The 25,672-nt window shown below is 44.2% G+C and overlaps 2 protein-coding genes across 11 annotated transcripts; both read right to left on the reverse strand.

The window, feature by feature from the left end:
- Positions 1-330: 330 nt before the first annotated feature.
- acp5a (acid phosphatase 5a, tartrate resistant) lies at positions 331-6,779 on the reverse strand. 5 transcript variants are annotated; one of them, XM_029656667.2, is made up of 8 exons: positions 6,695-6,779; positions 4,063-4,153; positions 3,436-3,635; positions 3,119-3,243; positions 2,625-2,787; positions 2,173-2,355; positions 1,084-1,233; positions 331-859 (listed from the first exon to the last, which is right to left on the reverse strand). In XM_029656667.2, exons 2-8 carry the CDS (start codon positions 4,151-4,153, stop codon positions 740-742), a joined length of 1,032 nt encoding a protein of 343 aa, XP_029512527.2. In that variant the 5' UTR covers positions 6,695-6,779; the 3' UTR covers positions 331-739. The 5 variants fall into 5 exon arrangements, with proteins under 5 accessions (XP_029512527.2, XP_029512526.2, XP_029512523.2 ...); XM_029656666.2 differs by lacking the exon at positions 6,695-6,779 and adding an exon at positions 6,408-6,557; XM_029656663.2 differs by lacking the exon at positions 6,695-6,779 and adding an exon at positions 4,959-5,061.
- A 924-nt stretch (positions 6,780-7,703) lies between these two features.
- ilf3a (interleukin enhancer binding factor 3a) lies at positions 7,704-25,672 on the reverse strand. Of its 6 annotated transcripts, none has more exons than XM_065001432.1 (20): positions 25,582-25,672; positions 24,823-24,983; positions 24,077-24,191; positions 22,858-23,075; positions 21,744-21,918; positions 21,275-21,452; positions 19,373-19,470; positions 18,659-18,754; positions 18,414-18,525; positions 18,178-18,275; positions 17,821-17,914; positions 14,065-14,193; positions 13,678-13,886; positions 13,143-13,262; positions 12,644-12,769; positions 12,184-12,351; positions 10,502-10,619; positions 10,152-10,244; positions 9,126-9,536; positions 7,704-8,501 (listed from the first exon to the last, which is right to left on the reverse strand). In XM_065001432.1, exons 2-20 carry the CDS (start codon positions 24,945-24,947, stop codon positions 8,368-8,370), a joined length of 2,817 nt encoding a protein of 938 aa, XP_064857504.1. In that variant the 5' UTR covers positions 24,948-24,983; positions 25,582-25,672; the 3' UTR covers positions 7,704-8,367. The 6 variants fall into 6 exon arrangements, with proteins under 6 accessions (XP_064857504.1, XP_064857502.1, XP_064857505.1 ...); XM_065001430.1 differs by having other exon boundaries at positions 17,806-17,914; XM_065001433.1 differs by having other exon boundaries at positions 10,206-10,244; positions 17,803-17,914.

A 25,672-nucleotide genomic window follows, 5' to 3' on the forward strand; every position in this document is an offset into this window, starting at 1 on the left:
GTCCAACTATCTAAGACCAATTTGATCACGAGGTTTGGACTTACGTGAACACCCTTCAGTTGAGTTATTACAGTCATCAACCCTTGTCAGAGCCTGGCCTTTTTGAGTCAATTAATTTAGGACACTGGCAAAGCGTTGTCCCCGATTCTTAACTGCAGTGCAGTGAAATAGCCTAGTCGCCAGAGGGCAGCATGTACAAGGATAAATAGATGATTTGGTCCTTCAATGCCAATGTAATGGGCTAATGCTGAGACCCAATGATCAATATAGCAAAAGCCTTGAAAGATTTAACAGATTGGCATCAATATGTACAAACTACAGGAAAACAAATCCAAAAAGGTTATTTATTCTTTAAATGAACACAACAAAAGAAACAAATCGTACAACATCCTTTCCTTATTTATTAAAAAATATTATTCTCCTTCATGCTACATTCAGGCAAACTCAATGCCAAAGTTGTTTTCCTAAAACTCAACCTGAACTCATCCATCCACCAAACATGAGCTATAATACCTGCCAGTCTGTATCCACACCTCAGCCATCCATCCTATTGTACATGGTCAATATCTAGCCCTTACGAAGGACTACATCTGAGTACATTGTAATTTGACAGAATTGAACTGCTAAAGTAGAAGTATTGTAAAATAAATCAATGAGGTCCTTAATTTAAGGGCTCGGTCATATATATATATACACAGGTCAATTGTGACCGTCTATTTCGTCATCTCTTCCACTAGGGCTAATCCTTGTCGTCGCTGCCATTTTGGTCATCGTCGATGTCCCTGCGTGGCAAGACAGTGCGGTACAGAGACGTCCCTTTAGCCTGGATGAAGGTGAGGGTCATCTTGTTCTTGGTTACCTTCAATACAATACAACTTTAATTGATCCCCCCCTCTGGGAACGGCAAATGTACGTCTGAAATGGCACCCTATTCCCCATGTAGTGCACTATTGATCAGAGACTTGAGAATAGGCTGCCATGTGACACATCCAAAGTCAGTCTACAAGTATCAAAACCACAAACAGTATACAGATACGACAATTCATTAAAACAGTAGAATGGACAATTATTTTTATGACTGACCTCTCCGTGGACAAAGCCTCCCAGGGTAGAGGCCTGGCCTGTAAAAAACTTGAGGGTGTCTTTGGGGACATGGTGCCAGTGACGCGTGTCTGGGTCCAGGAAGTTACCGGCACCGCTCACAACATAGCCCACACCAGACTCCTTCAGGTACTGAGGAGAGAATAGGGGGGTCAGTCAGGGCCATGTTTGGGAGAGCGCAAACATTTTAAAACAGAGCCACTACCTGAATTTTTTTTTTAATTGTGTTGAAAATTTTCTACAGTTTGCCATTCTGAACAATACCATTATGCAACTTAAAAACCGCTTAAGTATTCACCCCTTTTTTTCAATTTTCACCTAAAATGACATAACCAAACCTAACTACTTGTAGCTCAGGCCCTGAAGCAAGGATACGCATATTCGTGGTACCATTTGAAAGGAAACACTTTGAAGTTTGTGGAAATGTGAAAGGAATCTAGAAGACAATAACACAATAGATCTGGTAAAAGATAATACAAAGAAAAAAAAAGTTATTGTATTTTTTTTGTACCTTCATCTTTGAAATGCAAAAGGCCAGAATGTATTATTCCAGCCCAGGTGCAATGTGTCACTAGATGGCAGCAGTGTCTGAAAAGTTTTAGACTGATCCAATGAACCATTGCATTTCTGTTCAGAATTTTGTATCAAGACTGTCCAAATGTGCCCGATTTCTTTATTAATAACTTTGTTCAACATTGTGCACTCTCCTCAAACAGAATGGTATTATTTCACTGTAATAGCTACTGTAAATTGGTCAGTGCAGTTAGATTAACAAACATTTAAGCTTTCTGCCAATATCAGATAAGTCTATGTCCTGGGAAATGATCTTGTTACTTACACCATCTTGCTAATCGCATTAGCCTACGTTAGCTCAACCGTCCCGTGGAAAGGACACTGATTCTGAGGGAGTTTTAACATTAACCATCAATAAATCGAGAATGCTAAAGTGACACGCTAAAGTAAACAATCCATCTTCCCATATGGCCTTCCTTTATCTAACAGCAACCCTCTGGTTGATAGAATAGTTTAGGAGAAGACTATGCGAAATTAAGTTTCAAAACCTCCGCAAACCTGCAGGTTGTGATCGTGACCACAGAAGTATGCAGTGGCCTTGTGCTTGACCAGAAGGGGGCGTAGTCTCTTCAGGAGGCACTCTGTGGGGCCGTGCTCGGACACTGACCACACCGGGTAGTGACCAGCCACAAGCAGGAAGTCAGCCTTGGACTGGGTCATCCTCTTTTGCAGCCAGGTCAGCTGGTAGGTGGATACAGTAAATTAAGACTTAGTTCTTGATCATTTCCTCTATTACATTGTTTTTGGGATTTCTGATAGAGAATTTGTCAGCAGTTGCAATTAATTAACCATTAGGACAAGAAGAATAACAAGTGTAAAAAGTATATTAGTTGCAACAATGGTCAGGTTGACAGGGTCGGTGGAACAAAGTCAGTCAATAGAATCTCAAATCTTAAGTGACTTTAAAAGTTCAAGCCAAAAACATTTTATTTAACAGTGCAGTTGTGTACCTGTCGGTTGGCCTCAATGGTGCTGAGGGGTCCGCGAGGCTTCTCATCATCGTAGTCGTCAGAGTTACCACACAGCATCACTGTATCCAGCATCATGATGCTCAGAGTGCGCTTGGTGTTGGGGATACGGAAGTTCAGCTCGTAGTAGTAGTGAGGGAACCGCCTGAGGGGGGATTGAGGCTCAATGAATGAAGACTGATCAATGAAGGTTAAGATGGAAACAACTCAGTGAAACGGTCTGCATCCCAAATGGCACCCTAATCCCAACATAGTGTACTATTTTAGACATTTGGGATTCAGACTAGGTTTATGCAATGAAAAGACTGATTCTGCTGCATGATAAAACATTCATGATGAACAGATACGAAAAACTTTAAAGGTTTTATGCTGTCAAAGACTTGCATAAGGTCTAAGCAAAGACAGTGGAAAATGAAGATGTCCCACTCAAAAAAAAAGGTCAGTTCCTGTCTCTGGTCTAAGTGTCCGTTTCTTACCATCTGTCAGACTTGCGGCTGTAGTCGATCTGAGCCTTGACGTTGCCCGCATGGTCGTGGTTTCCAGCCAGGATGTACCAGGGAATGTTGAGAGAGTCAGCCGTGTACACGTGCTCAAAGGTATCCTGAGAGGGCAAAGGTCATTTTAGCTTGATAAACAAGCGCATTCCGTTTGCAAACCATACACATTTAAAATTCCTCAAGATGTAACAGACACAGCAACTAACAATTAGGATCAGAAAAACATTCACAGCAAAGAAAGTAAGGATATTTGTTCCATTCTGCCATAGCTGGAGTAACTCTGCTTAACTACTGACCTGGAATCTTGGGGAATCTGCACTGTTCACTCCAGAGTAGTAGAAGTTATCACCCAGGGCAAGAACAAAGTCTGCGCCCATCTGCTCTGCTATCTTGCCCATCTCCCAGGCTGTAGCCTTCTCCACCGGTGTGATGTAGGGAGGGTAGGGCACCCCGCCCCAGTCCCCCAGAGCCAGGAACCGGATGGACGTTTGGTTCTCTGGGGGAGAAACCACCACCACCACCATACATGTAGAATTATAGCCATTTAACAAACACTTTTAACCAAAGAAATGTACAGTTAAAGTGTACAAGGCCCATGCAGGAATCAAACCCATTACATCCTCCAACAAACGCATAGCGTCTCAGAAAATGTAGTGTATATACACCACTTACTATAACAGATAGATTTGTAGCCAAATGGGATGCGTCAGTGGAAGTATAACTGAAATAGCAGTGGAGACTGGTGGGAGGAACTATAGGAGGACGGGCTCATTGTAATGTCTGGAATGGAATCAATGGAACGGAGTCGAACATGGGTTTTCCATATATTTGATACCATTCCATTTATTCCAGTCCAGCCATTACATGAGACCCGTCCTCTTCTAGAACCTCCCACCAGCCACCACTGTTCTAAATGTACATACTACTGCTTTGCTCCAGGTCCTGGAAGGCAGTGGGGAGGCAGTGGACCACAGGGAGGGCAGTCAGCAGGAGGGTGAACAGGGGAAGGGCCATCTGAAGGACAAAAACAATTCATGATAACTTGCTTTGGTTTTATTTGACAAAATCCAAGTCCAATGTTAGGAATACAGATGACAAAGCACAAACTACAGATTGAAGCTAAAACATGCAAACACTGCCAACTCAGCACAAGCAATAACCTTACATTGCACCAACTGAGCAAGAAAATACCACAAGTAACCAAGGCTCTCACATCATGTGTTGACAGACTCAATTCTCTATCTTCCCCAGAGTAAGCACCACTTCTTGTAAATCCAAAATGGCTGCTTATTGATTGTTTAGTGAGTTGACCAATCCCAGCTGGGACTCGCTGTTGCCAATCAGAGTTCTAGTACCACTGTGGCAGGGAAGACAGTAACACAGCTTGCCAGAGTTGACCATTCATAGCTGGTTAGGATAATTAGGTTAATGTTAGGGTTAGCTAAAATGCTAACAAATTCAACTTTTGAATTCAATTTGACATAAGCTGTATCCGGTCAAACCATGAACCAGGGAAGGGTCATGACGTGATCTCATCTCTCTCATGCCCGTTGCATTAGAAGTGTCAAAGAATTGAATCTAGCAGAAGTTTTGTACCTAGCAAATTATTTTAAATAACCTACATCTCACCTACAGAACTACTTCTCCAAAACCTAGATACAGAGCAGTCAACTTTACATGGAGTAAAAACAGAAAATGCAGATCTATTTAGCAAAAAACAAATAGCCAGCCATATTCCTTATGAAAAAATCCTGAAAATGCTGTATCTCCTACACTGAAACCCTACAGGTTGATAAGAATGTCATGTAAATACACTCACTGTGATAAGTGATGGTGGTGAGTTGTCCTGAGTGTCCTACTGCAGCCGTGTCAACACTAGTCTGTCTCCACTCCTCTTTTATCAGCTCCTGTCTGTCTGTCCTGATAGAACCAAGGTAACCCCAGGGCCAGCCCCTCCCAACCCCCAGCCACAACCCCAGGCCAGTCTGTGATCAAACCCAGACCACAACCATGCCACTGGAGCATGACAGTTGCTCACACCCTTGACCCCGAGTCAGTCTTGGGACCAGAGAAGGAGTGCTGGCAGCATGTGACTGACATTGGTTATAAAAGCTAATGGTCAGACTCCACATTTTCCACCTCAGTGTTAATCAGTGTTTCTCCTTATCTCCTTCTTCCCCCCTCTCCTCCGTTTGCTCTCTCTCTCCTTATCCTCTGTTCACCGGTATCTTGAAGGCTTGATGGATTGCTTTTGAGCAAGGGGTCTTCTTCCTTTTCTTGGAATGCCCCCCCCAATCATATATTTACAATGCTACATGCCCCCCCAATCATATGTTTAGAATCATATATTTACAATGCTACATGCCCCCCCAATCATGTTTAGAATCATATGTTTACAATGCTACATGCCCCCCCCAATCATATGTTTAGAATCATATGTTTACAATGTTACATGCCCCCCCAATCATATGTTTAGAATCATATGTTTACAATGTTACATGCCCCCAATCATGTTTAGAATCATATGTTTACAATGCTACATGCCCCCCCCAATCATATGTTTACAATGTTACATGCCCCCCCCAATCATATGTTTAGAATCATATGTTTACAATGTTACATGCTTATAAATCACAGCTAGTTTCACTTCACTGATGTTTACTACTGTACATTTACCTCTATGACCCCACCAGGCCCCACCTAGCAGCATTGTGTGACCTTGCCATATTCATTCATCTGTCAATGTATGGGGCAGATTCTCAGAAACATGACCTGAGAGGTCCTGAGGTCAAAGGAGCTGCACATCAATGATCTAACATGTCAAACCACAGATTATCCATTATATTGACCAGATACTCAATTGGCCGCTCTAACAATGAAAATAAATGTCTTGAGAAATGGAAGGGATCCGTTGGGACCATTCTAATGTGTTTGGACACCTACTCATTCCAGGGTATTCTTTCTTTTTACATTGTAGAATAGCACAGAATAACACTTTTCTGGCTACTACATGATTCCATGTGTTATTTCATAGTTTTTTTTGGTCTTTACTATTATTCCACAATGTAGAAAATAGTAAATAAAGAAAAACACTTAAATATGGTCCAAACTAGGTGTCCAAACTTTTGATTGGTACGGTCTATCTATATATCTACACACACACACACGTATGTAGCAGCATTGTATAGATAGATATCTATATTGATGACTTTTTCAATGCTACTTTTACCTTATCCAATCACAGCTGTGAAACACAGGAGGGACTTACATGGTCTCCATGTTTGCAGCAGACACGATCACAGTTCAATAGAAAATGCTGGTGGCGAGTGATTGATCCGTTTGATAAACTCCAATAGTGTTTTTTTCTCAAATTTGCTAGGATGTTACCTGTCCTACTTATATCAGTACTCAGAACAACCTAAGCATTACAAAAACGTACATTAGATCAAATAAGCCACACGCAGAAAATAAGCCATTACATTTTTTGTTAACCAAATTCGACACTCATTGACCTCCACACAAAAACTACTAGCTTGGCGAGCGAAAAAACACCACCTGATGGAGAAAACAGATTTTGGGCCGTTATCCCTCTCGCATCGCCTCTTCCTCAAGCTGATTCCATGTTAGGCTGTGGGTTCTTTCCTCTCTTTTACTTGATTGATGAATTAAAGGTCACTAATTAGTAAAGAACTCGCCCCACCTGGTAGTCCTAAACAACAACTAAAACAGCAGACAATCGGCCCTTCATGGAATGAGTTTGACACCCCTGTAGTAGTAGAACAGGACAGAGAATATGTATGGAGGTTAATCAGAATTGTGGGAAAAAGCTGTGAATAACACTATTGCATGTATATGGGGCTATATTTAAATGTAAAATGTACACCACAATGGATGTTTTTCCATTTATGTCATATGGTTGTTGAAGAATGATTAACGGATAGTTGTAAGTTGCAAATAAACCCTTCTAGCTACAGTACATACAGTGGGGTATGGTAGGCCAGGCTCTAGAAACACAATGAGGAAGTGCATTCAGTGGCTATTGGCTAAGAGTAGAAACTCAAGCATAGCATACCTTCAGAGAAAGCATTTGGGTCATTGGCTCACAATGCATGAGCCATGTTCGGCATCGTAATGTTACTTGTGATGAACATCCCTGGTATTTTAAAGTGATGCTCACGATGAGCATAGTCTTTCTAGGGATTTAAAATGTAACCACTGCCAGTCAGGTCAACTATAGGATTTAGTCTATATTCAATACAGAACTAAAGGTAATAAATAACAAGTTGGCTCGCAGCATGAAAACATGTGAGGGAATCGGTCGCCATGTGGAGAAGAAGCCTAAACACAGTAGACCTGGGTTCAATAGCTACTTGATACCTTTCAAATACTTTGACCGTTTGCTTTAGGCTGCCTGGAGTTTGAGTTTGCACTTTTGGGACCTTTCTATTGTTTGCATTGCAACAGGCAAGCTTAATCAAGCACAGATAAAAGTATGACATTTTTTTCAAATAGTATTTAAACCCAGGTCTGAAAAACAGTGGTCAGTGTATGTAAAGTATGACACTTTGCTCCAAAATAAAAGTAATTTATTCTTACAAACAACCAGATACAAGCCTTTTACCGAAACCTTCCAATGAAACAGCAATTAACACATTTCCATTGCTCTTTCACATACAAATCCAAGTTACTGTCAACTTTTTTTTTTTTTTTTTTACCACACTGCTGGTTAATATAATAACAGTTAAAACATAACAGTGATTCAAATGAAAATCGAAAAGAAAAATGTAAAGAAAACAAGTCTTTGAAATAAGAACAGATTCTCCGTTTACATTCACATTCAACCTCGGGTGGCTTGACAACAGAAAAACAGAAAAAGTGTAAAAAAGAAAAAAGAAACTTGAACAAAACAAGAAGTCTATGACCCAAGATAGCATCATCCTGAAAGCGCTATTATTATTATTTCCTTTTTGTAATCACTATACAGAACTGAACTACTTGTTAGACACACGTAGGTTACATTTACCACATGGTAAATAAAGAAATAGATAGTCTGGTTTATGAAATAAAGTGATGGTGAAAATGACTTGAGTGTTTAGGATTCATCAATATTAGATCAATATAATGAAAGTAGAGAAAGACATGAGGGTCTTTTCCTCTGGGGGAACGCTTTAGAGGGTTGGTGGGGGGCTTGAGAGAGGGATGTGGTGTGTGTGTATGGGTGGTACCCCCTATTTGTACTGATAGTTCATGTTTCCGTATGCCGTGGGGTAGGAAGTCTGCTGGGTCTGGGGAGTAGCAGCCGCCCCATAGCCCTGGGAGGAGGCGTTCCCATACATGCTGAAGCTCGATTGGTTGCCGTAGCCTACGGACCAATGAAACATCAATAAGAACAAGACATTAAATAATCAACCAATCAGATGCTCTACTAACACTCTTTAAGCCATTATTAAGACCACATTTGGATATCAAGTGACTAAAGACAGAACCAATATCAGAAATAATACCAGATAAAAATCTATATATTAGTATACACACACATACAGTGCCTTCAGAAAGTATTCCCACTCCTTGACCTTTTTCACATGTTGTTGTGTTAACAGCCTGAATCTAAAATCGAATAAACGTGAATTTGTTTGTCACTGGCCTATACACAATACCCCATAATGTCAAAGTGGAATTATGTTTTTAGAAATGTAAACATTTGAAAAGCTGAAATGTCTTGAGCTAATAAGTATTCAACCCCTTTGTTATGACAAGGCTAAATTACATTCCAGTATTTAATAAGCTGCATGGACTCACTCTGTGTTTAACATGATTTTTGAACGACTTCCTCATCTCTGTACTCCACACATCATCATTATCATCATCTGTAAGAACACTTTCTGAAGGCACTGTTACATCGAGCAGTTACCGGTATATGAATGTGTGTATGAGTGTGTGTGGCGGTAGGGGCCTCCTTTGGCCCCTTATATAGATTTCCACTCACCGAATCCCCACTCACCGTAACTGTACATTTGGCCCCCGGTGACAGAGCTGGGGTAGGCTGTACTGTACATAGAGTAGTCCACCTGTTGCTGGGTCTGTTGGGCTTGAGACTGAGCTGCAGTCAGCAGACTCTTCTTATCCCCTCCGTAGCCATAACTATAGGGGCTCTGCTGGTCCAGGGGAGGGGGCACCGACTGGTAGTCACCCAGGGAAGATGCACCGACCTGGGCTTGGGCGGTCATGGCAGCCGAGGTGGCGGAGGCGGTTATGGCCGGTGTGGTGTAGGATGATTCGGGGTAGAAGGTGCCGTAGCCAGTGGTGTTGCCGCTGGCATCTGTCTCTGTGGAGGCGTCACCGGTGGAGGTGGTTGTTGTGGAAGCAGCCTCTGTTGCACCCATACTGTACAGATTGTCTGAGGGAGAGATGGACAATGAAGTTACGATAGTGTGATTGGTGAAAGGAGGACATTTAGTATTGGTTGGAGGAACACTTAGCAAATGCTTTGAAGGGGATATCTTTTTGAGAAAAACTGAGAAATGTACACAACTTCAACTAGGAAGTAAAAATACTGTTTATTTTCCTTTTAATTCATTTTATTATACATTATTATTATTATGACAAATGCTCAACATTGTGTTGCAGCCCAGCCCCAGCATTTAAGTCAACATGATGGAGAGATGCTAGGGTTTAAATAAGAGAAGCAATGTGTAAGTGTTAAGACTCAACTTAGAGGCCAAGGAGGACAGAAAGCAAAGCTAGCAGTCTTAGCCCACTTATCCCACTTCTGGGGCCCCATTCCTCCCTTCTTTGAAGTAGGCCTAATCACTAATTCAATCATTACACATGATTATACAGGTGATGCAAGGGGGGCACATGGCTATCTAATTCATGGATTTCTAGTGATTATACTTGAAGGAAGGAAGTACTTTTTAAGGAATTCAAATGGGTACCAGCGACTCAAAAGACTATAGTGGTTACAGAATAGATAAGGCTAAATAGATAAGTTACCAAACACAAATGAACACACCTAACCGATCACTCATTAGTTCCCTTGACAACAGTGTGGAGAGAAGACACTTACGATAACCAGAGCCAGCACTGCTTCCATAACGGTAGCTTGCTGTTAACAAGAAAAGAGATATACATTTATTACCTTAACGCAAAGGAGCCCAAAAGAGTTGGACGATTTCCTAACAAGCTCTCTAGAACAGTCCGACTATAGGCTTATTGTCGAATCATTAACTTATTTACTAAATAATCTAAAATAAGCCATATTTGAATGATTTTCTGATAAGAGCATGTTCTCACAGAGATGAGGTTAAAGGCCTTAAGGCCCGTCTAGATCCTGAGATAGACAGTCCAAGTGAAGCGTCCTACTTTGGTTGTAGCTGCTGCCAGTCGTAGGCTTTCCTCGACCCCTGCCTCGCCCGCGGCCCCGGTTGTTAGGCTCCGTGTCGGTTGGAATGCCTCGAATAGTGCCAAAGCCTGGGATATGCTGTTGAGGGAGGGTCAGAGGTCACTAAAGGGTCCCTAATCATGGTGTGTGTGTGTGGATTAATTCATGGCTATTCCTGGTCATGATTCTATAGTATTGTGAGGTGCATTACAGTGTGTGTACGAAAGATAAACTCAGCAAAAAAAGAAACATCCCTTTTTCAGGACCCTGTCTTTCAAAGATAGTTTGTAAAAATCCAAATAACTTCACAGATCTTCATTGTAAAGGCTTTAAACACTGTTTCCCTTGCTTGTTCAATGAACCATAAACAATTAATGAACATGCATCTGTGGAACGGTTGTTAAGGCACTAACAGACGGCAATTAAGGAAATTAAGGTCAAAGTTATGAAAAGTTAGGACACTAAAGAGGCCTTTCTACTGACTCTGAAAAACACCCACAGAAAGATGCCCAGGGTCCCTGCTCATCTGCGTGAACGTGCCTTAGGCATACTGCAAGGAGGCATGAGGACTGCAGATGTGGCCAGGGCAATAAATTGTAATGTCCGTACTTTGAGACACCTAAGACAGCACGGACAGCTGATCATCCTCGCAGTGGCAGACCACGTGTAACAACACCTGCACAGGATCAGTACATCTGAACATCACACCTGCGGGACAGATACAGGATGGCAACAACAACTGCCCAAGTTCCACGAGGAACGCACAATCCCTCCATCAGTGCTCAGACTGTCTGCAATAGGCTGAGAGAAGCTGGACTGAGAGCTTGTAGGCCTGTTGTAAGGCAGGTCCTCACCAGACATCACCGGCAACAACGTGATGGGCACAAATCCACCGTCGCTAGATCAGACAGGACTGGCAAAAAGTGCTCTACAGTGACGAGTCCCGGTATTGTCTCACCCGGGGAGATGGTCGGATTCGTGTTAATCATCGAAGGAATGAGCGTTACACCAAGGCCTACACTCAGGAGCAGGATCGATTTGGAGGTGGAGGGTCTTTCATGGTCTGGGGCGGTGTGTCACAGCATCATCGGACTGAGCTGGTTGTCATTGCAGGCAGACATCCTCCTCCCTCATGTGGTACCCTTCCTGCAGGCTCATCCTGACATGACCCTCTAGCATGACAATGCCAACAGCCATACAGCTCGTTCTGTGCGTGATTTCCTGCAAGACAGGAAGGTCAGTGTTCTGCCAAGGCCAGCGAAGAGCCCAGATCTCAATCCCATTGAGCATATCTGGGACCTGTTGGATCGGAGGGAGAGGGCTAGGGCCATTCCCCGCAGAAATGTCCGGGAACTTGCAGGTGCCTTGGTGGGAGAGTGGGGTAACATCTCACATTAAGAACTGAGGAGATGCACTGCAGTACTTAATGCAGCTGGTGGCCACACCAGATACTGAATGTTACTTTTGATTTTGACCCCCCCTTTGTTCAGGGACACATTACTCCATTTCTGTTAGTCACATGTCTGTGGAACTTGTTCAGTTTATATCTCAGTTGTTGAATCTTATGTTCATACAAATATTTACACGTTAAGTTTGCTGAAAATAAACGCAGTTGACAGTGAGAGGACATTTCTTTTTTTGCTGAGTTTATATCATGTCTTACCATGGAAGTGTATGTAACTGGTTTCTTCTTCTTGGGGTCAGAGTGAGGGTTATAGTAGGGCCCCGCCCCCTCTGGGAAAAGTTTGTCCAAAGCAGCTAAGGCTGCGTAGGCTTTGGCCTCCTTCTTGTTGGAGCCTCGACCTTTGAACTTCTGTCCATCTACCTCCACCTGTGAGTGGCGGAGGTGGTAACACAGAGACACATGCTGGTTACTGTGTTTCCACATCCTGCTCTGTCAACTACATCTGGGCCCATATTCATAAAGTGTCTCAGAGTGGTAGTGCTGATCTATGATCGTAATGAATAAGATTCTACATAAACATGGGGGACCTGATCCTAGATCACTATTTCTACTCTGAGATGCTTTTTTGATTCATCTACTGTAGTTTACAAATCCTTGCGCAATGAATCAATAGAATTGTCCCAAGCGTGCAAACCCTGCCCATCTGCCACTGACTGACCTCCATGACGAAGCACTTGTCATGGCTGCCCCCGGTCTCAGCAGAGAGCTCGTACTTCAGGCTGCGTCTCTTCTCATTCAGCTCCATCACTGGGTTCTTCCCGTGCTTAGTGAGGATGGGACCGTTCTGATAGTATGGAAGACATAGCAGAACAGTCAAGTCCAATGAACATCATCAACAACAACTCTATTGCAACATAAGTGCTTTATGAAAGTATACTGTGAGATTCTGGCATTTAAGACCTTGTTCTACATACCCAGAGGCAGATAAACTCACAGATACCATTTTTATGTTGTTGCATACAGTAGGAAGGGAGGAAGTGGTGGTTTCACAAGCTAATGCTAACTATCGTTAGCGCAATCATCCTGACCCTCTACAGGTACAGTAGTAAGTCTACAGGTACAGTAGCAATGCTTTGTGCTGCTTTATGAAAGTATATTAAGTCAACCATTTTAAAAAGTAACAGGGAAAAGCCAGAGAACATAGAGAGAATGACTACCTCGTCAGATGCCATGGACGCATCACTTGCTGTAGGTGTGGATGGTACGTTGGCTCCTCCCTCTTCGCCTGGTTCAATCTTCACATCCGCCCCAGTGGGCAGGCCCAACTTCTGCAGGACCTGAGACGGACAGGGAGAGAGAGGACTTGGTGGACGGCAGCCATTATAAAACAGAGTCAATACAGACGACAAGGCATTCAATGTAAAACCAGTGGATTACATTCTTGGAGAACAACGACATAACACTTTGATGAAAGCAAGCAAAGGTTACAGAGAGAGGAGAAACACTACTCTTTCTTTCAAAGAGAGTAACATTTGATTCCAGGGACCATCTTGTGTTGTACCAGTTAACCATCATCTTAAAGGGATAGTGCGAGATGTGTCTAGTTACCCAGAGTCGTGGATACCATTTCTACGTGCAGTATGAAGGAACTTGCAGGTAGATTTACACACTAATGCTAACTAGTGTTAGCGCAATGACTGGAAGTCTATTGGTACAGCTAGCATGTTTTCGCCTAGGCATACAACCCCTTACCTTGGCAGCTAGGTGGAGTTTGGCGGTGCGTTTGGACGGCCCTGAGGCCTCGTATGTATCGCCGTCCACGTCTACAGACATGGTGAACACTGGGAAGTGCACTGGACCGCTCTGACCCGTCAGACGGTACTGCAGACCAGGCTTGTGCTGGTTGAGACGCATCAGGGCGTTCATGGCCATAGGAGAGTCCCCGGGCTTCTCTTCTGTGGCTGGGGGAAGGGAGGGTGACAGAAAGAGAGACAGGGAGAGATAGTGAGAAAGAAATAGATGGGGGAGAAAGAGGGAGAGAGCATATCAGAACAGGAACAAATGTAACCTCCTCAGAAAGAGCCTCAATGGTAGAATAGCTACGAAATATCCCATTCGAAGACCACTTCGGATACATACACGACTTCCTAGGAAATTTTGGATATTTCTGGAACTTCTGAGACTTCCTCTTCTTGCTGTCATCTCCCCCTTTGTCCGCGGCATCATGAGGTCTCTTGGGAGGGTAGGTGGAACTGGCCAGGATCTGAGCTGGTAGGGACATGGAAAAGGGACAGGGTTCAGGAAAAGTTCAAATTCACAACACATCAAATCAAATCAAATTTTATTTGTCACATACACATGGTTAGCAGATGTTAATGCGAGTGTAGCGAAATGCTTGTGCTTCTAGTTCCGACAATGCAGTAATAACCAACAAGTAATCTAACTAACAATTCCAAAACTACTGTCTTATACACAGTGTAAGGGGATAAAGAATATGTACATAAGGATATATGAATGAGTGATGGTACAGGGCAGCATACAGTAGATGGTATCGAGTACAGTATATACATATGAGATGAGTATGTAAACAAAGTAAACAAAGTGGCATAGTTAAAGTGGCTAGTGATACATGTATTACATAAGGATGCAGTCGATGATATAGAGTACAGTATATACGTATGCATATGAGATGAATAATGTAGGGTAAGTAACATTATATCAGGTAGCATTGTTTAAAGTGGCTAGTGATATATTTACATCATTTCCCATCAATTCCCATTATTAAAGTGGCTGGAGTTGAGTCAGTGTCAGTGTGTTGGCAGCAGCCACTCAATGTTAGTGGTGGCTGTTTAACAGTCTGATGGCCTTGAGATAGAAGCTGTTTTTCAGTCTCTCGGTCCCAGCTTTGATGCACCTGTACTGACCTCGCCTTCTGGATGATAGCGGGGTGAACAGGCAGTGGCTCGGGTGATTGATGTCCTTGATGATCTTTTTGGCCTTCCTGTAACATCGGGTGGTGTAGGTGTCCTGGAGGGCAGGTAGTTTGCCCCCGGTGATGCGTTGTGCAGACCTCACTACCCTCTGGAGAGCCTTACGGTTGAGGGCGGAGCAGTTGCCGTACCAGGCGGTGATACAGCCCGCCAGGATGCTCTCGATTGTGCATCTGTAGAAGTTTGTGAGTGCTTTTGGTGACAAGCCAAATTTCTTCAGCCTCCTGAGGTTGAAGAGGCGCTGCTGCGCCTTCTTCACGATGCTGTCTGTGTGAGTGGACCAATTCAGTTTGTCTGTGATGTGTATGCCGAGGAACTTAAAACTTGCTACCCTCTCCACTACTGTTCCATCGATGTGGATAGGGGGGTGTTCCCTCTGCTGTTTCCTGAAGTCCACAATCATCTCCTTAGTTTTGTTGACGTTGAGTGTGAGGTTATTTTCCTGACACCACACTCCGAGGGCCCTCACCTCCTCCCTGTAGGCTGTCTCGTCGTTGTTGGTAATCAAGCCTACCACTGTTGTGTCGTCCACAAACTTGATGATTGAGTTGGAGGCGTGCGTGGCCACGCAGTCGTGGGGGGAGTACAGGAGAGGGCTCAGAATGCACCCTTGTGGGGCCCCCGTGTTGAGGATCAGCGGGGAGGAGATGTTGCCTACCCTCACCACCTGGGGGCGGCCCGTCAGGAATTCCAGTACCCAGTTGCACAGGGCGGGGTCGAGACCCAGGGTCTCGAGCTTGATGACGAGCTTGGAGGGTAGTATGGTGTTGAATGCCGAGCTGTAGTCGATGAACAGCATTCTCACATAGGTATTCCTCTTGTCCAGATGGGTTAGGGCAGTGTGCAGTGTGGTTGAGATTGCATCGTCTGTGGACCTATTTGGGCGGTAAGCAAATTGGAGTGGGTCTAGGGTGTCAGGTAGGGTGGAGGTGATATGGTCCTTGACTAGTCTCTCAAAGCTCTTCATGATGACGGAAGTGAGTGCTACGGGGCGGTAGTCGTTTAGCTCAGTTACCTTAGCTTTCTTGGGAACAGGAACAATGGTGGCCCTCTTGAAGCATGTGGGAACAGCAGACTGGTATAGGGATTGATTGAATATGTCCGTAAACACACCGGCCAGCTGGTCTGCGCATGCTCTGAGGGCGCGGCTGGGGATGCCGTCTGGGCCTGCAGCCTTGCGAGGGTTAACACGTTTAAATGTCTTACTCACCTCGGCTGCAATGAAGGAGAGACCGCATGTTTTCGTTGCAGGCCGTGTCAGTGGCACTGTATTGTCCTCAAAGCGGACAAAAAAGTTATTTAGTCTGCCTGGGAGCAAGACATCCTGGTCCGTGACTGGGCTGGGTTTCTTCTTGTAGTCAGTGATTGACTGTAGACCCTGCCACATGCCTCTTGTGTCTGAGCCGTTGAATTGAGATTCTACTTTGTCTCTGTACTGACGCTTAGCTTGTTTGATAGCCTTGCGGAGGGAATAGCTGCACTGTTTGTATTCGGTCATGTTACCAGACACCTTGCCCTGATTAAAAGCAGTGGTTCGCGCTTTCAGTTTCACGCGAATGCTGCCATCAGTCCACGGTTTCTGGTTAGGGAATGATTTAATCGTTGCTGTGGGAACGACATCTTCAACGCACGTTCTAATGAACTCGCACACCGAATCAGCGTATTCGTCAATATTGTTATCTGACGCAATACGAAACATGTCCCAGTCCACGTGATGGAAGCAGTCTTGGAGTGTGGAGTCAGCTTGGTCGGACCAGCGTTGGACAGACCTCAGCGTGGAAGCCTCTTGTTTAAGTTTCTGTCTGTAGGCAGGGATCAACAAAATGGAGTCGTGGTCAGCTTTTCCGAAAGGGGGGCGGGGCAGGGCCTTATATGCGTCGCGGAAGTTAGAGTAACAATGATCCAAGGTTTTACCACCCCTGGTTGCACAATCGATATGCTGATAAAATTTAGGGAGTCTTGTTTTCAGATTAGCTTTGTTAAAATCCCCAGCTACAATGAATGCAGCCTCCGGATAAATGGTTTCCAGTTTGCAAAGAGTTAAATAAAGTTCGTTCAGAGCCATCGATGTGTCTGCTTGGGGGGGATATATACGGCTGTGATTATAATCGAAGAGAATTCTCTTGGTAGATAATGCGGTCTACATTTGATTGTGAGGAATTCTAAATCAGGTGAACAGAAGGATTTGAGTTCCTGTATGTTTCTTTCATCACACCATGTCTCGTTAGTCATGAGGCATACGCCCCCGCCACTCTTCTTACCAGAAAGATGTTTGTTTCTGTCGGCGCGATGCGTGGAGAAACCCGTTGGCTGCACCGCCCCGGATAGCGTCTCTCCAGTGAGCCATGTTTCCGTGAAGCAAAGAACGTTACAGTCTCTGATGTCCCTCTGGAATGCTACCCTTGCTCGGATTTCATCAACCTTGTTGTCAAGAGACTGGACATTGGCAAGAAGAATGCTAGGGAGTGGTGCACGGTGTGCCCGTCTCCGGAGTCTGACCAGAAGACCGCCTCGTTTCCCTCTTTTTCGGAGTCGTTTTTTGGGGTCGCTGCATGGAATCAATTCCATTGACCTGTTTGTAAGGCAGAACACAGGATCCGCGTCGCGGAAAACATATTCTTGGTCGTACTGATGGTGAGTTGACGCTGATCTTATATTCAGTAGTTCTTCTCGACTGTATGTAATGAAACCTAAGATGACCTGGGGTACTAATGTAAGAAATAACACGTAAAACAACAAAAAACTGCATAGTTTCCTAGGAACGCAAAGCGAGGCGGCCATCTCTGTCGGCGCCGTCAAGACTACTACTAGACAGCTAATATGAAAGTCACATTTGAGAAGCATGGGACAGGCCAGGAAGATCGCCAAAAACTGAGGAGATACTAACAACCGTAGTTTCTGAGACCTGGTCCTATGGTCCTCCTTGGTTCTCTGGCGGGCAGGGAATCCATCCCTAGCACCTTGTACAGCTGTCCGAACGCGGACAACCTTAGGGCATGCTGACAGGGAAAAACAAACATAGAACACAGTCAATCACAAAAGGAAGCACATGGGAGAGAATAACACAATTGATATTCTATCTGGGGAGTGTTAAGGACGCAACATAACAGAACTTTCAGCGAAAGAAATCTTGTGTAGAACAGATATTATCGTTTTTCAAGTAGAGTAGGGAATCATGTCAGCTCCATTTGTTACAATTCTACCTGGAACGTTATAGGCATAAATATTTCACCTAACCGAATGAAACTGAAGCCTGTTTTACCTGGGCACTCTGTGTAATGTCCTCACGTTGCTGAGTGTCCAGGTGGCTGATGGCGTCCACCTTCTCCTTCTCACAAGGGTCCTTGATACCCGGACCGTCTTTGAACAACAGAAGAACATTTGAATTAGTTTAATTTGGTGGACGTCATTTCTACATTGTTCCGAGAGGTGTTCTGCAAGGCTAAGCTCTATTTTCTCTATTTACCCAATACAAGTCTTTAGGGATAAAAGACTTACCGGCCATCAGGATTCCAGACGCCAAGCACTCGAGAACTCTGCGGAAAGACTCTCCTGCTCCCATTGGCCGATCGCATGTTCCAATGGCCTTCTCACACAGCAGCTCTAAAGGCTTGACAGAACAGAGAGAGAACAGTAGATAATGAATCTAGTTCAGACCTGGATCCCACCGCTGCCACCCAATGTAATCATTTATTGTGACATGTATATCATTACAGTCAATATTATTGGGTGACTTGACTCACCCATCCTCTGAGTGGAGCCCAGGTGGGGACGCGGTTACACAGGTCTCTCATGATACGGATCACGATGGCGGCCGACTTCAGGTCGTTGACCTTAGCCTGAGAGAGACAAGCACGGGCCGAGCGGAGTCAAAAAGGGTGCGATATCCAACAACCTACCTACCTACCTAGAGCACTGGCAAATTAAATAAATAAAAGGGGTGCAATATTCCAGTAGCCTCGCGAGCCGCATGATCCCGCGAGCTCACATGATGCAGGCAGCTCACGAGGCTAATATGCCTGGACAGCACAAAGGAAAAGCCTGATACGAGTCGAATTGAACCAGTTGTGTAAGTACTGAGTCATCAGGAATATTGCACCCAGAGGTAGCATAGGAAGGTTTGTGCAGTATTCCTCCAATATACCATTGGAGCCAAACACTTCATTCGGAGGGAAAGGGGATACCTAGTCAGCTGCACAACTTAATGTATTCAAACTAAATGAGCATTTAACCCAACCCCTCTAAACGAGCGATGGTCACATAGTGTGTAGGGACCCTTAAAAACAACGTAGCTACAATATCAGTTGTACTAGCAAATAACAGCAATATAGTTCCAAGGAAGACAGAATGAATGAGGCATTGTGAGAGCATACAAACTCACAACTCATTATGGGACAAGGCAGAATAAAAAGGCACATTTGAACACTTTATTTGACAAGTAAAGACGGGATGCAAACCTGGAACCACTTGGCGTGGCGGAGAGATGCCAAGGCAGTTAGGCATTTCTGCCTGTCCAGAACGTCCGCCGGCGCATCGCTGTCGACCGTTAGCTTTTCTATTGGTCGATGGGTGGGATAAGAAGACAAGGTACGGTTTGACCAAGGGGGGTTTCTGTCTCGAGGCTTGGGGAGGAGGTAGCTTTTCCCAAGGCAGGACAAGGACTTCTACATCTGCATTGCTTGCCGTTTGGGGTTTTAGACTGGGTTTCTGTACAGCACTTTGTGACATCGGCTGGTGTAAAAAGGGCTTTATGAATAAATTTGATTGAAGGGGACTCCCCGCATTTATAGAGAATGGATTTACCCACCCACCCACCCTGTAGCAAAAAACTCTATGCTAGGTCTATGTGATGAGAGTGTACTCTAGCCATCAGATTCACAGTGGGTACCAGAGCATAATATTTCTCAATGTAAAGTTTTGCTGGGGGGATTTCTTAGTCTTAATCAAGCCTAGTCTTAGTACCCCTTAACTGGGTCATGCTGCTCTGCACCTTTCCGAGACAGAATGAGAGGCCAGTTGGTCAAAGGTCCAGCGTCCCTAAAAACTGGCACACTAGAAGGCTTAGTAAGAGAGAATCAATCAGGTTTGGAATTACTGTACAAGGCAGTTGGAATCAGAATGCATTTGTGGTCGGCTCGGTACTGCAGCAAAACTGATAACTGCTTGGCTTCAGCTTGGCTTCCCCCAGCAACCAAATCTGGTCTTGATCCAAGACAAGGCCATTCTCTTGGAGGACGTAGCTACTAAAGCGGATTGAACTCAAAATGCCCTTTTCCTGACTTTAATTAGATCACGTTCATCCCCTTTGCCTCTCTCACATACACCCCCATGCATTACTCACTCACACACACACACATACTGCTCTCTCACATACACCCCCATGCATTACTCACTCACACACACATATTGCTCTCTCACATACACCCCCATGCATTACTCACTCACACACACATACTGCTCTCTCACATACACCCCCATGCATTACTCACTCACACACACACATACTGCTCTCTCACATACACCCCCATGCATTACTCACTCACACACACATATTGCTCTCTCACATACACTTTCCCTTCAATATCCTTTCCTCAACCAGGCAGGTCAAAGGAAGGGTCCAAAAACATTACCTGTCATGCCGATCAGTTTTGCTGCAATACGAGCCTCACGTTACACTGTTCTGCATTAAAAACACATGCAATCAAATCTATATCCGCGCATTGGCTGGCATTCTCAGAAAAGCCTTCATTTCTTAACTTGAACAATACAATTAACTGTAAATTAAGTTGTACATTACTGTTATTAAAATCACATTATTACACAATGCATTATTAACGACTAAAAGAGGCATTGTAGCGATGAAGATTGTCGCCGTTTTGTTACATAATTACAGCGAATAGAAGAACTCTGAGCTCCAGTGAAGAACCAATCAGATTGTTTGTTCACTGGCATCGGTTCTAAAGCAGCCACTGTGCAGGTTCCACTAATCTCTATATTGACTGATCAGGTATTTAAATGGGGTCTCAGTGTATGGATCAGTAGGGAGCTGCACGGTAACATGCTTTAAGTGAATAGTAACACATAGATTATCAGCTGTTGCTGTATCTGATCTGAAGTTGCCTGCTGTTAAGTGCAGTCCAGCGCTGCCTACATTCAGCAAAGCACAATGTTGTAGAACATTGCAGATAGAAGTATCACACATAATATCTATTGGTGCACATATCTATCACAAATAGATCTCTACATCATATTTCTATCTGAGACGTCCCACAACGCTGTGCCCTGAACACAGCCGTGGTTGTGCTGGGTAGTCCCAGCCTCCTGGCCAGGTTGGAGGCTGGTCCCTGGGGGGGTCATACCTCCAGGTGGTTCCTCCAGGGGGGTGGTAGCTCCGGCACCCTCTGGCTCAGCCTCCATGCGTATCATGGGGGAGGTCAGGTGAATGGTTAGGGTCAGGACGGGCTCCTTGATGCTCTTGATCACAATCTCCGCCTCCTCTGGGATCTGGGTGACCTCATACTTGTCCTCTGTGACGAGCTTTAGTAGAGTTGGAATGATGGGAAAATAAATCAGGTAGGATTTTGGCTTACAGTACAGAAAGAGAGACAATATTAGCATAGAGGCAGCACCTTTCACAACCAAAAATACCTTTTTAAATATAGGTCCTATTGCAACTCTCTCAGTCCCTCTCATACTCTCACTTCAAAATTACCAAAGAGAGACAACGTTAACATCATCGAAGGATATCGGTCTCCATTGGGAAAGAGGTCTTCTGAGCGCAATGGGACTTCCTGGTTGAGTAAAGGTTCAACGAAATAGATACACTACCTCAATCTGGGTGGAGAGGTTCTCAGCCACCTTCTTGAGCAGGGTGACGGTGGGTTTCTCAGTGCAGAGCAGCACCAGCTCCAGGTCCATGTCTCCCTTCAGCAGCAGGCCCTTGGCCACCAGGCCCACCCTCATCACCCCACGCAGGATACGCTCTGGAGGGGGAGCCACCTCACTGGGACAGGGAGAACCAAGGAAATGCTTATTCAGAGACAAATGCAATAAGTAATTCTACAAGATATGAAGAAGCACACATATCCAGGATTAGATGTACTGTTATCCTTCACTTTCTTTCTCTCGCTCTCTAAAAATGCATCTTGCCTTCCTATATTGAAGTATTCATGACATTTTAGACTTTTAGCAAACGCTCTTATCCAGAATGACTTACAGGAGCAATTAGGGTTAAGTGCCTTGCTCAAGAGCACCAACAGATTTTTCACCTAGTCGGCCTGGGGATTCGAACCAGCGACCTTTCGGTTACTGACCACTAGGCTACCTGCAGCCTAAGAGTCACATATCTTAATTGCTTGGATTAGTGAAAGTAATAGGATGTTAATCCTGCTCTCAGCTATCCAATCATGTATCAATCTGTGCTTAACTCAAGGAAATGAAGGAGGAAGCGTTTCCAAACAAATCAAATCAAACTTTATTTGTCACATGCGCCGAATACAACAAGTGTAGACTTTAACGTGAAATGCTTACTTACAAGCCCAACAGTGCAGTTCAAGAAGAGTTAAGAAAATATTTACCAAGTAGACTAAAGTAAAAAGTAATAATAAAAAGTAACACAATAACGAGGCTATATACAGGGGGCACTGGTACCAAGTCAGTGTGCGGGTGTACAGGTTAGTTGAGGTAATTTGTACACATAGGTGGGGGTGAAGTGACTATGCACAGATAATAAACAGCAGTGTACAAAAGGGGGGAGGAGGTAGAAGCTGTTGAGGAGCCTTTTGGTCCTAGACTTGGTGCTCCGGTACCGCTTGCCGTGCGGTAGCAGAGTGAACAGTCTATGACTTGGCTGAATGGAGTCTCTGACAATTTTATGGGCTTTCCTCTGACACCGCCTGGCATAGGTCCTGCAGTACCAGGGTCTTTGATCAGTCTTTCTTACCTCTTCTCTGCCCCCTCCACAGGTACAGGCGCCACACCGACTCCGGCCTCCACATCCAGCAGGTCGGAGACGGTCTTGAGGGCACACTCCACGTGGGAGATGACTGTCTGCACCGCCTCCAGCTCCTCAGACGATGGGTACACCGCCGCGTGCTTCGCCATCATGTGGCGGTCGTCGCTCACGAAGATACGCATGGGAGGCGTGCGCACCGGAGGGGCCTGGAAGAGAGAAGGTAAGATGGAAAAGGGTACGTGAGATGTGGGTCGTGGTCAGTTGGGCACACAGTAAGAAAACAATTTATAAAGGAAAACTGAAATCTATGTTCTTATTGTAATAAATCAACCGGGCGTCTTGCCTTTTTGAATGCCCACCCATCTTTAGACAGCTGTTGGTTCCAGCACAAAATTCTAAAACAGGCTAGTTTTGTCTCCTCTAGTCTCTCCTTATATTGGCTGTTAGATGTGAAGCAGGCTTATTTTACTTTAATGCTTTTGGGTAAAGTTCGTTAACTTTAAATAAAACATTGTAGTATTAAAACAGTTATTTTATTTTCATGGCAGTCTTCATCCATAATTGTCGGTTACACGGTTATACAGTTACCGAGCCAGCCCTAAGCACGGCTTTCATTTGTTCCAATGGAATAGGATGTGTGTGAATGATCTGGAAAACCAGTATGACTAGTACGTACAAATAGACCGAGGGGAAAAACTGTGACTGGAAAATTATAGTTACTGTATCATCTACAACTTCTGCAATTACATGCCTCTTAGCAAGAGGGGAAATAAAATATTTTATTAATGGCCATCATGTTGGAAACAAATCATAGGACCATTTGTCCAACATATCAAAGTAGGTGCAATTGGCTGATCGTGTTGGCCTATAAACAGTATACACCGCAGAGGAGGCTGGTGAGGGGAGGACGGCTCATAGTAATGGCTAGAACAGAGTTAATGGTATTAAACACATCAAACAGTTTCCAAGTGCTGGATACCATCCCATTCACTCCATTCCAGCCATTATAATGAACCAGCCTCCTCTCACCAGCCTCCTGTGCTGTACAGGTGAATTCAAGTAGAATTCAACACAACACCTAGGGATAATTCTGATTCTCCAATCCTTGTGTTCATTCGGAGGTGACAGGCATTAGCCCGCGCTACATTCACACACACAGGGAATTTGTATTGACGTGGAGAGAAACGGTCGAGGTGGAAGTTTGAACCTCAGTTTGGGGTCGGTTCTCCTCGATCTCCTGTATGGCTGCGATGTACTCATCGTACTGCCTCAACTCCTCCTCATAACAGAGACAGTCATACCAGTAGCGTAGCTCCTCATATCTGGGAGGGGAGAGAAACAAAGTAGTTAGAATAGAAACCAATTACAGTACTAAGTTTACATGTGTAGATTCAACATCGACCAATTTTGGCAGAGATTAGTGCAACATTTGGAGAGAATTGAAATGCCTTGTGTGTAGAAATACTACAATGTAGTTGTCCTAATGTAACATTATTATAACCAGGTGGAGTAAGAGTAAAAGGCATGGATGAGAGAAGGCACTGCTCTTCAGTCAGTGTCCCTTGCATTTCCCCCCACTAATGGTAAAAGGAAAATGCCACCCAAAAACTCTTCGTCCGTTGTTGATTTAGTCCCAAAATATTCTTTTGCAGGTCAGAAATAGAGTTTTCCAGACATATAACTTTCAAAATACATAAATACAGCCGGTATGATGCATTTTGCACCATATAATGCAAATCCATCATACTGGCTATATTTATGTATTTCATATGTTTTTGTCTGGAAAACTCTATATTTCTGACATGCAAAACACTTTGGGACTAAATCAACAATGGACTAATGAAACAAATAGCCAAATATAGTTTTAGGTGGAGTTTTCCTTTAAGGTTATGATTGGGATGTGGACCCTAGAGCTGTACCTCATTAAAACGTTACCCTGGAGCGATACAGTACCTGTCAAAGTCGTGTGGTAGCAGGCGATGGCCTCGCTGTATCAGGCTGTCCCAGTACAGGAGCTCTTCATAGGCCTGGCGTTCGTCCCAGACTGCATCTGGCACTGGCTCTGCTGCCATAGCCATGAGCTTGTCTTTTAACTGCCACCTGTGTGACACCTGCTGTAGCCATGGTAACAGAAACACTGAAAATCACTCTCTATACAATGCACCACCTCATGATAAACACATGGCAAAGAAAACTATATACAGTTTGTATAAGAACATTTGGTGAAACTTTAGTGTGACGTACGGCAGGCTTGTACACCACGTGACATCCCTGCGGTAACTACCTGGCTAACATTCGTAAACATACCAGGCAGTTGCACAAAAACGTGCAGGTAATATATACCATTTAAAAATCGAAGTGTAGGTAAACTATGCTAACTAACTGTTTGTTTACCACCAAATGTGTAAGCAGCTGTCCATACAGCTTTTGGTAATTTGGTTTTATAACTAAATTAAACACGCTGCAAACCAATTGGGCTAACAGAATTTGTTTTCAACCTGAGGTGCCGACGCCATTTTTATGGCAAGATAGCTAGCATGATACTACCAGATCAGAGACCGTACCAGATGCTGTGGTTAGCAAGGTAAGCTACTACATTTTTGACGTTTAATTCAGCACATAACTGCAATTAAATGCATCGCTAGCAGAACGTTTGTGTTCATTTACAAACACTAAAGCAACAACCTTTTCTATATCGTTAAAAACACTCACCTGAGAAGGAAGGAGGCACTGTAATGTCGCGCTGTTTGGGGGCGTGGAGCTGCGCGGAGTCGCGCAATAATGACGATTTTTTAAAATATTT

This window comes from Oncorhynchus nerka, linkage group LG15, assembly GCF_034236695.1.
Source record: "Oncorhynchus nerka isolate Pitt River linkage group LG15, Oner_Uvic_2.0, whole genome shotgun sequence".
In the NCBI taxonomy this organism is placed as follows: domain Eukaryota; kingdom Metazoa; phylum Chordata; class Actinopteri; order Salmoniformes; family Salmonidae; genus Oncorhynchus; species Oncorhynchus nerka.

Coding starts and splice junctions, on each gene's coding strand:
- ilf3a (XM_065001428.1), bottom strand. CDS start 24,947: ATGGCTATGGCAGCAGAGCCAGTGCCAGATGCAGTCTGGGACGAACGC. Junction 21,919..22,857: donor GTGGAGGGGGCAGAGAAGAG/GTAAGAAAGACT, acceptor TCCCTGTCCCAG/TGAGGTGGCTCCCCCTCCAG. Junction 17,915..18,177: donor ACATTACACAGAGTGCCCAG/GTAAAACAGGCT, acceptor TTTCCCTGTCAG/CATGCCCTAAGGTTGTCCGC.
- acp5a (XM_029656667.2), bottom strand. CDS start 4,153: ATGGCCCTTCCCCTGTTCACCCTCCTGCTGACTGCCCTCCCTGTGGTC. Junction 3,636..4,062: donor GGACCTGGAGCAAAGCAGTA/GTATGTACATTT, acceptor TTTCTCCCCCAG/AGAACCAAACGTCCATCCGG. Junction 1,234..2,172: donor GTCACGATCACAACCTGCAG/GTTTGCGGAGGT, acceptor TTCTCTCCTCAG/TACCTGAAGGAGTCTGGTGT.